The 14,611-nt window shown below is 41.3% G+C and overlaps 1 protein-coding gene across 1 annotated transcript in view; it reads right to left on the bottom strand.

The window, feature by feature from the left end:
* Positions 1-14,611, bottom strand: part of grk4 (G protein-coupled receptor kinase 4) — a 142,422-nt gene that overhangs the window by 21,546 nt on the left and 106,265 nt on the right. The window contains exons 5-6 of the mRNA NM_001006112.1: positions 12,966-13,066; positions 3,056-3,148 (exon numbers count right to left, since the gene is read on the bottom strand). Coding sequence (NP_001006112.1) covers positions 3,056-3,148; positions 12,966-13,066 — 194 coding nt within the window. The remainder of the gene's footprint in view (positions 1-3,055; positions 3,149-12,965; positions 13,067-14,611) is intronic.

The following is a 14,611-nucleotide window of genomic DNA, read 5'->3' as shown; positions in this document are numbered from 1 at the left end:
TATCTACCCTATTGGTGGCCATATCTACCCTATTTATTGAAAGCTATATCTACCCTATTTATCGGTGGCTATATCTACCCTATTGGTGGCCATATCTACCCTATTTATCAGTGGCTATATCTACCCTATTGGTGGCCATATATACCCTATTTAGCAGTGGCTATATCTACCCAATTTATCGGTGGCTATATATAAATTATTGGTGGCCATATATACCCTATTTATTGGTGGCCATATCTACCCTGTTTATCGGTGGTCATATCTACGTTATTTATTGGTAACCATATCTACCCTATTTATTAGCGGTCATATCTACCCTATTTATTGGTGGACATAACTACCACTACACAACTAACAAATTATATGTTTGAAATCACTGCGCATGATACTTGCCATTGATTGGCTAGTCTGTCACAATGTAATTATGGTTTCTTTTGGCCCTTATAAGAAATTCTTAGTTTAATTAGGTGTATTTTGCATTCATTTAAACAATGCCTCATTCACACACAAAAAAGGATTCTGCATTATGTGGGTTGCGCATGTTTAGCATTGGGTGGATAATCATTTGGGCCGGCTAATCACAATAGCTGGTACTTGCTTCAGACAAAGCAACCCAAATATAACCAACTCGACAAACACAAATGTTATCTTTTCTTAATCCAACATCAAATTAGCCAGTTGCCTACCCTGAAAAGGCAAATGGTTGTGAGGGATCTGCTCAGAGCTTGGTACTACTCTGCTGCCAAGCTGAGAGGGGAAAAAACATAATAAAACATATCTAATCAGAAATGCAACTCCATTTGAACATGGTCCAGCGCGCATTATACGTACGTGCAACCCAACAACACAAAAGATACGGCAAATTAAAGCACAATAAAAGCCAGGAAGGACTGTACTTAAGTGCAACAATTGCAAGTTATGGCTTAAAGATTATCAAAAGGCGCTTGGAGCGTTGATTTTATTGAGCCAGTCAGTCATCCTACAGCCTCAATATAGAGCACTAAAGTGCTTTAATGATCATTTCTTCAAAACCCAGCCCGGACACAACCTAATTACTGCGAGCAGCTTACCGATTCAGATTTTATTTTACTTATAAATATGGCTCCTTATCATACGCTCAGGCTTTTAGCCTTTTTTTCCACCTATCATGAACACATGGATAGGCTCAAAGAGCACATTAGATTGTATGGAAAATTGTAATGGCTATGAAATTTATTACACTCAGATCAATGGTCAGGCCATTCATAGAACCAAAGTTCCAACCTTGCAATTAACTGCTATTCACAGGTGAAAAATAAAATGAAAATAATAGGGGAACGAAATGTAGTTGGAAAAATCTAAGTTGCATAATGTATTCAGCCACCACATGCAAGTTCTTGAACAATCAGCCGATACAATTTGGGCGAGGTTGCAGATAGTAGAGGTGGGAAGACTCATCCCGTTTCCGGGTCATGTGTTTACCCCTTTAATGTATAGATATTTAGTCTTATTTTCAAAGGTAAAAATGAACCCTGTGGTTCCCTTTACCCAGACATAGTCAGCCAATAGAAAAAGGACAGATGGCATTGGCCATATAGGTGATGAGTTTTATTCTTTTCAACTTTATTGGTGAATAATCCTGCGTGTGCCTTTGATTAGTTAGCTCAGATGTCTTAATTGTGGGTGTCTAGCCGACAACCAACCCATAACATAAATATACTTGGTTATTAAAAAAAAAAATTAATAATACTTAGAGGCATTCAATATTGAAAATAGTGTGGCCCTTGTGATGTACAGAACACACGGAGATCCTCCTCAAGTTATTAGCAGCTTTTACACATTGCTTATACGATGAGCAACATCACAAGACTGAACACTGATTATTCTGGCATGATGGGTCCCTTGTTGCGAGGAATCCCCTGCCTATATCAGCTCACAGTCAAAGTTTATGGTTGCCTCAGTCACAAGATGATATGACTGTGCCAAGGCCACCAGATAAAGATTCATTATCAGTCAATTGAGCTTCTTCTCCTGCCGTCTATAAACTGATTCAAAAGATAAACTTTAATACCTGTAATAGGATTGTTAGGGCCTCTTAAGGTGGCCATACAGGGGCCGATTGTAGGGGCAGGAACGACGGGCATGCCCGACCGATATCTGGGCAGATATCGTTCGGGCAGGTTGATGCGGCCCCTGAACCGACTGCACCCATTGCTCCCGTTATAATTCCGTTATACGGCCCGTGTATGGCCACCTTAAGAGGCCCTAACAATCCCATTACAGGTATTAAAGTTTATCTTTTGAATCAGTTTATAGATGGCAGGAGAAGAAGCTCAATTGACTGCATTCAGGATGACTTTGATTCAGTTACTGATAATGACCCTTTATCTGGTGGCCTTGGCACAGTCATATCATCTTGTGAATTATATCAGCCAGGGCCAAATGACCAAATTAGCCTACATTTGCCCGATATCACCCACCCGTAGGTGGGGATATTGGGAGAAGATCCGCTCAGACCGGACCTTAACGTGTATGGGCACCTTTAAAGAGGGAATTCAGTGGTTTTTATCATCTTCCACCAGTGACATCTTCGACCACCTACTAGTAATGTTCAGGCTACGAAAAACTCAACCCACACCTAACACTAACCTGCAAAATGTTGCCATTGTAAAACCTACAACCAACCCCTAGCTGTGTCCTTCCACCCTGTACGCTACTTCTACAGACGCTTTAAGATTTAAGACATTGAAATTTTGGGAGCAAAGGAAGAGTGCACTTCCCCAGTCTGACCCACACCGACCCATTGGTCGTCCAAATATCAACTCTAACCCGCCTGACCTGAGGGTAAACCCGCACATCACTACCACCTTAGTTAACTGTCAATCTTTTCAAATCTTGCCAATATCACTTCTTAATATTTTTGAAGGGGCACAAAGCTATGTAACCAGACACAGTGACTTTATTCATTTTAAACCCCCTAAAAAACATTAGGGTAATTCAGTTGCATTCAATGACAATTAATTGAACAAAATAATAATTAAAAAAACAAAAGTGAGATCAAGTGTAAAGTTCTTACCTCTCCAGCCATTTCCACTGTAGGAATCGTGAAAAGTACATACTGTCTTGAAAATCCCCAAATGGCGTTCCACTCAAGTAATCATGTACAACTCTGCAAATAAACAACATATTGTATATGTTATCTTCTAAATAAATGTTTAGCTAGTAAGAATTCTCATACTCTCAGCAACTGGAGTGTTTATTTCTTTTTTTATACCGTTAAATAGACATTTATTTACATGCAAAAATGCACATTAAAATGTTCTGGTATTTATATAGGGCCAACACATTTCTTTAGCACTTTATACAAACAGTATGATTATACATCAGTCACATCAGTCCTTGCCCTAGCAAAGCTTACAGTCTATATAACATTCACACACTAGGGCCAATTTATTATTAAGAAACTTTAAATTGCCTGTATGTTTTTGGAGTATAGAAGAAAAACTACAGTCATGGGGCAAAAATACCAACTCCTTACAGGTAGTGCCCTGGCTGGAATTGAACGGAGGACCCCAGTGCTGCAAGGCAGCAACGCTACCCAATGGGGGACACAGGGACATGATTCCTTAGATTCAGAGGAATCCATTATGGTCTGATTCGGACTCACACTAACCATTTGATTAGGTGGGAAACATCATTCAACTGAGGGAAGGGATAAATGGTTCTTTCTGCCTTGTTCCAGGTTAAGGCCCTGGCAGAGTAGAAGATTAGTAGCCCACGATAAATCCATGCTACTGTGGGCAATGAATCACCTTTAAATGCTTTCCTACCCCCAATAATGTCATTGGCCAGTGGGGAAACAAACAAGCTGCTTCAGTTTTCCAAATTAGTCCAAAGTTGCCTCTGAAGGAAACCTTAGGCTAATGAGAAACCCAATGTTTCCCCACCAGCAATTTACATCATTGCCAGTGGAAAAGAAATTTCAAGAGATTAGTTGCCTGAGATAAAGCAGATTTACCGAGAGTGACTAATCTGCACCAGTGCTGTTGGATTTTGGGACCTGTAATTTCTGGTGGGTTACTTTCTGCAGTACATTGGGTAGGGAAGTATAGGGCTAAGGACAGACAGAAGGCATGGTCTCAACCATAAAACTGATAGACACAGAACTAACTAGACAAAGCTGGGAGCAGTTTCTATTCCTTAGCCTAAAACTCTAGAATAAATTCAATTCTATAACATCTTGGTGAAGAAAAATCCACTCTCTCCTTGTAATGAGAAACCTAAGAGGGACCTACATAGATGGACTGGTGAAACGAAGGGTGGCCAGAAGGCCATTTGGTCTGAGAGAATGATTTCTTACAGCTTGATAAAGCCTGGCAACCTTATCTCTAGATGTTTTGCATGAGCTCAGGGTAAATTCAACGGCTCTTCTAGGTTCCCCCAGCTGGGTTTGTGTAATCCAAAGTAAAGCCTCAAACAAATGTTACGAGGAACTTTGAAAAAAAGTTGGATGTCATTTCATTTAATATAGAGGTGTGTTTGTTTTCCTTGACACTGTTCCGAGTGAAGTTGGCACTAGTCAGCACTATTTGATCTGTAAACAATCATCTCATTACTACAGCTTGTTCTTGCCCTGTTATCATTCAGATGCCCCGAGAGGCTGGTTTTATCCAACTCACCTCAGGTTTGGTAACAGACAACATGTTATTACAACCCACATATTAAAAAATACAAAATGCTAAGCTAAAGATCTTGTAATGGGAAGACAGGACATTGACAAGATATATTCATACCCATTAAGTGAAGACAAGATGACTATGCAGAATTAGAAGTACTATTTTACCACTGAAAACCCGACTAGATCAATGGCATCCTATCTAGTTTCCTCTCAAGGCAACTTCGGGCAACTTCCGGAAATCATAGCGAAGCGTATGTCATCCATTGCCGGGAGATTAGTTGCCCGCAGCAACAAAGATTTGCCTCAGGGAGACTAATCTCCCCGTCTGCCGCTGCCCTTAGGGTTTCCAAAACATCAGATAGACAACACGTTGATTAATATCTGACCAATCATATATATACAGATATACGGTATGGCCACCTTTCTATTCTTTTATTCGTGTGGGCCGGCAGCCATAACAGTTGTATCTTATACACAGCCTCCGTATAAGTGGGGTTGCGATAACAACTACAATAAATTTGGTGATTGCAGTTTCCACTATATTAATGGGAATCTAAACCCAAGAATTAAATTGATGTAAACCTACTTAGGGTGCATCTGTGAGTACTTTTGCAATTTACATTCATTCTCAATTTTTAGTGGTTTATCTGAGATATTTGCATTTTTAGATTGCTAATACAGGTATCGGACCCCCCTTATCCGAAAAACCCATTATCTGGAAAGTTCCGAATTACGGGAAGGCCATCATCCATAGAATTCATTTTAATCAAATAATTCACATTTTTAAAAATTATTTCCTTTTTCTCTGTAATAATATAACGGAATCTTGTACTTGATCCCAACTAAGATATAATTACCCCTTATTGGGGGCAGAACAGCCCTATTGGGTTTATTTAATGGTTAAATGATTCCCTTTTCTCTGTAATAATAAAACAGTATCTGTACTTGATCCCAACTAAGATATAATTACCCCTTATTGGGGGCAGAACAGCCCTATTGGGTTTATTTCATGGTTAAATGATTCCCTTTTCTCTGTAATAATAAAACAGTACCTGTACTTGATCCCAACTAAGATATAATTACCCCTTATTGGGGCAGAACAGCCCTATTGGGTTTATTTAATGGTTAAATGATTCCCTTTTCTCTGTAATAATAAAACAGTACCTGTACTTGATCCCAACTAAGATATAATTACCCCTTATTGGGGCAGAACAGCCCTATTGGGTTTATTTAATGGTTAAATGATTCCCTTTTCTCTGTAATAATAAAACAGTACCTGTACTTGATCCCAACTAAGATATAATTACCCCTTATTGGGTTTGAAAAGTTTACACCATCATTTTTTGGGGTTTAGAACCCCTTTAAGTTTCCTTTCATCAATGTAGTTGTGCAAAGTGTAGCATTTGATATTCACAGCACCCTTAAGCTCAGATTGCTGAAATATCCAACCTTATTCCTACTATAGAGCCCCTGCCCTCCTCTACGCTCACAGGACAGTAACATATGTTATGCAGGATGTATGTATATCATTATTAACATAGAACTACTGTGTACACAGCGCTTACATTTTTACAATACAGTAATAGTACAAACACGGCAATAAAATGAGAATAAATATACACAGTAACAAAAATAAATATACACAGCGAGATAGATTAAGTGGCACATGTTAAGAGAAAAACATGAGTAAAGGTGGCCATATTTGGGCAGATTTCAGCTGCCGTTCGGGTCCTTCAGAGCGATTCTGCAGCATATCTGCCTGAGTATAGGCACCCCCAACAGGCCTACCCAACCGATATCTGGCCAACAATTGGGCAGATCACGATCGGGCAGGTTTGATTTTCCTTGAAATCGGGGACTGCATTGGCTCGTTGATGCAGTCCTCGTCCCGACGGCATCTCTGTCCTCTGTTGTAATTTGATTGTTTGGCCCTAGGGTAAACGATTGAATTAGCCCAAAGGTGGGCATATTGGGAGAAGATCTGCCAAACGAGTGAATCTTAAGGTGCCCATACACCTTAAGATCCGCTCACATGCCGCCAAGCGAGCGGATATTCTCCCGTAGGTGGGGGATATCGGGAGAATCAAGGTTAATTCAATCATTTGGCCCTGGGGCCAAACAATCAAATTATAATGACGGGCATAGGCAAAGTCGGTCCGCATCAACGAGCCGATGTGGCCCCCGATCCGACTAGATTTTCTAACCTGCCCGATCGAGATATGGACAATTTCAGGCCAGATATCGGTCGGGCAGGCCCACCGGTAGTGCCCATACACGGGGCAGTTAGCTGCCCAATCAGTCTAAGGGACCCATATCGGCAGCTAGAATTGGCCCGTGTATGGGGACCTTTACTGTGTATGGCCACCATTAGGCATTGAGCTTGAAATCTAAGTATAATAAGTCTATAAAATTAATTGAATTAATGAAGTCATACCCCCATAAAACTATTTGAGCATCTAGAACAAAAACGGCCAGAAATTGTATCTGTGCTAAAGGACAACTTAAGCCAATTAAAAGATCTGTCTATGCTGTATTTAATATACTGAACTAACAGTACAAGGTTCATCAACGCTATCTTTAATGATCCAGGCCTTCAAAGGGGAACTCCACCCAAACACAACTTTAGCTTTTTGAAAAGTAAACATAATTTCAAGCAACTTAGCAATATACATCAATTAAAAAATATTCAGCCTTTTCATGATTTTTAATGTAATAATATGGTTTGGAACAGTTCCCTAAGCCCCGCCCCCTGTTCCCCTGCTGATCTGGCTGGCTACTTTGTGACTCAAATAAAATGTAACAGTAGTCAACTGCCCCCATCCTGCCTTCAGCCTGTATCCTCCCAATCCCACAATTCCCTGCACATGTGATGTCAATAAGGAAAGGAACATCGCAGTGCAATGCATTGTGGGTTATGTAGTTCCTGCATGCTGTCTGTAAAGCCGGCCATACACGCACTGATATTCGGTGCGTGTATGGAGGCTCGATGAGACGACCAATATCGCAAAGGCTGCAGATATCGGTCGTCTCATTGATCGGGTAGGTTAAAGGATTTTGATTGGGCGCTGTTTAAGGCGCCCAAGCAAAATCTACGTTTAGGGCTGAATCGGCAGGTGGAGGTAGAATTTCTATTGTTTCTACCTCCGTATCTGACATTTCAATCAATGGGGGGTGGACCATATGGTTGCACGAAAGATCGTTATTGCTGTGTGTATGGCCACCTTAAGCTGTGGAGAAGTTGTTACAATTTGTAATCAATATTTTTGTCCCTCCTCCCCTGCCAGGATGCAGAAAGAGAAGAACTGTTTTGCAGCTGGATTTCAGCATATATGGTCGCTATTGGGGCAATCTTTAGAGCCACAGATTTACACTCCTATGGTGGCACTGGGTTGGTAAAGAAGCCCAACATTTAAGATGTTCAATTTCTATCCTAATTCCTTGGTGAACTCTCTATTCTCTATTAATACAGATCCAAATGGGTCTGCAGTTTTTTGGCATACCAGCTATGAATGTGAAAAGAGCATATACGAACAATATGAAAAGCAGTTGCCCTTTAACTTCATGTCTACGTCAAAGAGGGAGGCTTTATGTACACTGAAGCGGCTGGGTGTGAAACCTATGGATCGATTTAGCCACCTACGAAGCGAGTCTCCCACGAAGAGCGGAAACAAAATGCCCAGCTAAAGGTCAATCACACGTGCATTCCATTCATTGCAGGGGGATAAATATGTAATCAGGTCTGGTCTAGATTCCAGATAAACATGCCACTGGCTAATTATTCATCCAGGAGGATCATATGGAGAACACTATATTCCAATCTTTACATAGAGGAACAACATTTCTGTTCATATACTTATATGTCCGATACAAAAAAAGCTTACAAAATCTAAGCAATGTTAGTGATAATGAACTATAACTACTATTTCTTAATATGGAATTGCATTTGTGTAACTGTAGCAAGGTCACAAAATAGGGAACACGTGACATTAACCCAATTTCCACTTGCCAATGTGTGGACGGTGGCACCCACAGTCCCTGAGTTTGTGATTAGTCGATATGCCGCTAGGCACTGGTTACCAAGGTTTAATGGGCTGGAAATATCAGGACCTGAGGGGCTCCCAACAGGCACAACATTGGTTGGGGAGATCAAATGTTATTTTTAATTTTCCTTGAGATCTTTAGACAGTGTACTATCCCTTACTATCACTAGTGGGTTCTGGACAAAGATAGCACAAAAACAGATGATTATATAAAATTGATTCTGATGATTATATAAAAGCACTTGACCTGCTTCCTTCTAATGTTTGGGCCTAGTAGACAAGCTCCTCCGAGTCACTGAGCTTTACGTAGCAGAACAAGGGCAGACAACTCTGGGCCTGATGAGGAAGGACTTATTGTTGCTGGCCAGCTTCGCCCAAGCTGTGCCTCTTTTCTGCAGAACCTGCTAAAGCCATTTTTGCCTGTCTCTTTGCATTCTCATGTTCCTCCAGGTTTCGACCTTATCTGTCTGATGATATTAGCCACCAACCGGGGCCTGAGTGGCCTAGATACAAAATCTAATCTGTACTACCCGACCTCTGGCCTTTATTCCTAATACACTGTCAGCTCTCCACTTTCTTACTGTTCGGCCAACCTCTGGTTTGCTGGTTCTGACATTGCCTGTCCAATACATGGACATTAGCCTATAACCCTGACCCCCTTGGCCTGCATACAGACTCTCAAGTTTGCCGAATAATAGATTAGGTTAAGAAAGGGAATCTAAAAGTCATATCCCACTGATAGGTCCCAAATTAACATATGAATAAACAGCAGAAATTTCGGAGGAATAAAAGCAACTATTGGCTCAAATTAAACAAATCAACAAAAAATAAACATATAAAACATACTATACCAAACAATGGATAGATGCATCCCAGTGCCTCATGGTACCCACTCTCCTAACGCGTTTCGCACCATGTGGTGCTTCATCAGAGGAGGTCTGTGAAATGCGTTAGGAGAGTGGGTACTATGAGGCACTGGGATGCACCTATCCATTGTTTGGTATAGTATGTTTTATATGTTTGTTTTTTGTTGATTTGTTTAATTTGAGCCAATAAATGTTGTTGCTTTTATTCTACTGAAATTTCTGCTGTTTAGACTCTAAAGTTTGACAGCTGGCCTGAATATTGACTAAGTCCTTTCTCTTTCATGTGCCTGCCTCTAGTTTCCTAGTCCTCAACTGCCTCAGCCAGTTACCAAATATGAGCAGGATCTCCTGATGTGCAACCACTGGAAGCCTAGGGCCCCAAGACAGTGACAGGGAATACTTGCACTTGCACAGCCCTTAGTCTTCCGAAAAGGACAACAATGGCGGTGGGCTCTATTCTGCGCTTTTGTACCAGAGCCTGACAGTGTGTCCTGCTGGCAGCCTTGCCAAAAATCTGGAGCAAAGGCTATTGTAGGCATCACTGTGCATCTCGTTGGCTACAAGCCCATGGGCATTTTGACCCACGTGCCTTTCTGGGCGTAGCTGCAGACAAGTTTTATACTTAGAATGAAAAATGGATCCTGGGCCACAGCACAAACATGGTATCTTCCTTTGAAACACTCTGTTGCTGCATTCTGTTCCTCCCCGCGGGGATCACCAGGGAATCTCTGTGTGTGTGAGTGCTTTATAGCTCTCCACGTCCTAAACATAGTTAAATAAAACTGTACCGTCTAGACACAGTAGCCACACTTCTCTACCACAAAAGCATGTACACAAAATAAGCGAAAAGGTGTTGGGTATGAAAATTATGTTTTCAAACTGAAGTTGCAAACCACATTCCTTGGGATTACTTTAAAGAGCTCTCCCTAAAGGGCACATAACTCTATTCCCCTTAATACTGTGAAAAGATACCAGGGATGACAGGGAATGCGTCATAAAATGAGCAGCGTGCACAACCACGGAAGGTTGAAAGATTAATCCTGCTGCTCAATATTCCACCCCCATGGACCTAAGTGGAACATTCAGTCAGAGGGTATGTATATTTATTGCTTAGCCATGGTCTATAGAAAGCATACCAGAAGAGCAGATGTTATGAATTCCAAAAAAGTCATTAAATATTCCTCAAAACAAATAAACGTGCCAGATATGAAGTACTGGCTCCACGGTTGTTTTTTTTCTTTTTATAACTAGATACTGTAAGAAAGATTTCAATAAAGGGTAAATAAATCTGGACCTCAATTATCAAGGTGCCTTGTTGTGGCAAGCTGAAAACACCAAAGAGAAAATATTTGTATCTTCTAGTTTTAGATCCTGAAGAAGGGCAAACAGTATGTCTTAAGGTGCCCATACACATTGGCGAGGTCGCTAAGCAAGCGGATCTTCATCTGATATCCCCACCTACGGGTGGGCAATATCGGGGAAAATGTAGGTTAATTCAATCGTTTGGCAATGGGGCAGTCAGTTTGGGGACTGCATCAACGAGCCGATGTGGTCCCCGATCCGACTACATGTTTTAACCTGCCCGATCAATATTTGGCCAATTTCAGGCCAGATATTGTTAGGGCATGCCCCTCGTTTCTGCCCTTACAAGGGCCAATAAGCTGCCGAATTGGTCCAAGGGACCGATATCGACAGCTGCAATCGGCCCGTGTATGGCCACCTTTAGTCTTCAATTAGAACAGGGAGCCCCAATCTTTTTTACTCCTGAGCCACACTCAGATGAAAAAAAGTGCTGGTGAGCCACACAAGCACGAGGATGCAAGATAAGGACTGTGATTGGCTATTCGGTAGCCCCATGTGCAGGGAGGCTCTGCTTAGAGTAAAACTGTGTGTCTGGTCCTCCAAAACTTGCCCCCAAGCCAGAGATGTAAAAATGGCACCTACTTTGAGGCCACTGGGAGCAACACCAAAGGTGTTGTGAGCCACGGGTTGGGGATCACTGAATTAAAATCAGAAGGGGAAAGAACTCAGCAAAACAGCAGCCAGACCAGTCCCTGGATCATCTTGTACTATATAGGTATTCATACAGGGGTGGAAGCAGGGGTATAAGTTGCTTCATAGAGAGACATCTACAACTTCCTTACTGTAAAAAATACCCTAAAATGTAACCAGTGCTTCAATCTCACCATGTGGCCCTACTGCTTATTTGGGTTGAACTGAAAGCCTTATCATGCTGCTTGGACCAGACATCAAGGCACTTAAAACTATGGAAGTTGGCCAAATGGGGACAGGTAAGGGAAAGCTGACCACAGGTCAAGATAGTTAACTTTTTGCATAGATCCCACACTGGATCTGAGCAATCAGCCAAGCTGGGCCTAAATCATGCACTCAGAACTGAAAGTCTGATTGACTGATGAACTTTCTCAGAAATGAAGGGGGGGTGGAATTACTGGCTATAGAAATACCAGAGGCTGCATCTCTCCAATAATGCCTGTGTAAACTGAGGGGCCATGTTTCAAATCACCAGATAAGGGTTATCCACATACAAGAGTCATTAATACTCTGTAAAATATAAATTGAGTTTAGTGATGTCGTAACTGGCGCAGTTTGTATCACATGATTTACTAAAACTGAAATGTGTATTATATAATAATAATAATAATAATAATGTACCCACTGTTGTTAAATACTAAAGTTCCATGACCTGTCCATACCCCAATATACACATGCATATCTACACAAAATCCAAAAAGGGAAAAGAAATTATCTGCAAAAAAAAGTTAGCCATACACGGGCAGATGTAAGCTGCCAATTTGGGTCCTTCCAACTGATTCAGCAGCCTATCTGCCCGTGTATGGGGCTCTTCGACGGACCTACCCGACCAATATCTGTCTGATAATCGGACAGGTTTAATTTTCCCCTTGAATTCGAGAACCACAACAGCTCATTGATATGGTCCTCTCTCAGATGGCTTGTGTTCCCATCGCTGTAATGTAATCATTTGGCCCTAGTGCCAAACCATCAAAACAAATAGATTTTATAGTGTATGGCCACGGTAAGGGTTTCCATTTGGTTTGGCTAAACAGTAAAGATTCATTAGAGTCCTGCAAAAGTTGCAGAGAGTCTGCCAAATTGAGAAGCCAATCCTGCATTCAATGCATCCCTATCAATAACATGTAAATCTCCCCAAGTACTAATTGCCAGTAGTGCCCATGAGATGCCAGTTAGTGCTGAATAATCAGTTTCCCACTGATGACTGTAAATAGTGAAGTCACAAATCATTTAAGAAAACATTTATTCTTACATGCAGAGAGCATTAGATGAGTTTGTTGGCTGTGTCCGGACACTCAGTATGGTCCAGCCAAACATGCGAAGTCTAACGCAATGGCTTCCGTTACCCACCTAGTGCAGTCTTTGAAAAGTTCTTTGCAGGGGCTTTGCTCCAGCTTCTCCTTACATTCATGAACTGTGTCCTGAGGTATTTCCGGCAAATGGGCTGCAGACTGGGCAGACATGGAACGGAAGGAAAAATGATGAAATCAGATAAGTGGCAGCATGCAGCATGGAAAGAAAACACTATTGTGGCCCTTGCTCTGAGCAGCTGGTCTAATAAGTAGTTATCAGTAATGTTTGGTTTGTTACCACTTTACCTTTAACCGGGCAGAGGAACCTCTACACTTTGCATTAATTGGTAACTATTGTAGTAAATTGAATATGGGCTTCACCTCATGGAAATAAGGAATTTTCTAAATAAAATCATCTAAGAACAATGTACTGCTTTTGACTTATATTTATCAGCCTATGTATGGGGCCCACCGATATCAATTTGGCAAAACCAGTCTGATTATCAAACCCATATGTGCTTTTTTGGCTTCCCTGCCCAGTGCTGGGACAAGAGGTAGGAAAAGAGGCACATCCCTAAGGTGCAACAGCAGGTGGCGCTAGGTACATAACTCTTCTGCCTGCCTACCCTAAAGTCCAGTCCTTCTGTAGCTCCTCACCATCCTGTCTTGTTTCTGCTTCTCCCCTGCACTGCCCATCACTGCTCCTTACTGCTCTAACCCTGCCTCGCTAATTGTGTAGGGTGCAGTAAGCTTTTGGCCCAGCACAGACCTCACCATACAAGCGGATATGGCTGTGTTTGGCTTTGCCTAAACAATGTAATAGTGCTGTCTTTAAAACTAACAGACTCCAACACAAAGCGTTCATGTAGAGAGACAACCTGCTAAGTAGGGGTTAGTGAAGAGTAACTTTGCTTTCAAAAACAGACTCTGACACAAAGAAAAAGATCACTAAGAGGGAAACGGAGAAGAGTGAATCTATTATATCAGAAACTGACTCTAAAACAAAGCCTGTATGTAGAGAGACCTATTGCTGAGAGATGAATGGTGAAGAGTATCTTTGTAATTTCAGAAACTCGCTCTGAGACAAAAATGTGCTTATCCGATAAGTCACTAATACACTCCACTTAATACATATTCAGTCCTAGTAACAATTGTAATAATTACTTTGCTCCCATGCTATTAACCCACTCTAACTTAAAAATGACAAACACAAAAATATAATTTTGCCTAATGAAAGAAAATGTCATTTTGTGCAGATTTCCAATATTCAATCATTACACATTTACAGTTGTTAATGTTATTGCAATTGAAAGCAGCATCTGTCTGTCCCTTTCTGCACTGCTGGTGCGGTCTCTTGAATCAATGTAGCAGAAGGCAGCCTTGCATGCTTTCTTATGGGAGTGTTTATCAGCTGGCTTCTGCTACAGTTTGAAAAGTCAGAAGCACCAGGGCCGAGGAGAGAAAACATATGAATACAGAACCATGTATTTGCTGTAACACTGTTGTCCAACATGAAGAACTGAGTTAATGGCCTTTGTGTTACTACACCCAATGAGTGCATTCATGTTGGTTACTAAGCAGGATTCCAGAGGCCTTCCTTTATATGGAAGATTCAAGAGGCCTTCCTATATTTGAACTGGGATACTTTGTATTACTAACGTGGAAATACTTTGATTTAACTTGTCCACTTGCTTTGCATGTTGG

Source organism: Xenopus tropicalis, chromosome 1, assembly GCF_000004195.4.
Source record: "Xenopus tropicalis strain Nigerian chromosome 1, UCB_Xtro_10.0, whole genome shotgun sequence".
In the NCBI taxonomy this organism is placed as follows: Eukaryota; Metazoa; Chordata; class Amphibia; order Anura; family Pipidae; genus Xenopus; species Xenopus tropicalis.
The sequence above is the reverse complement of the archived record's forward strand: the minus strand, read 5'-3'. Positions and strand labels throughout refer to the sequence as shown.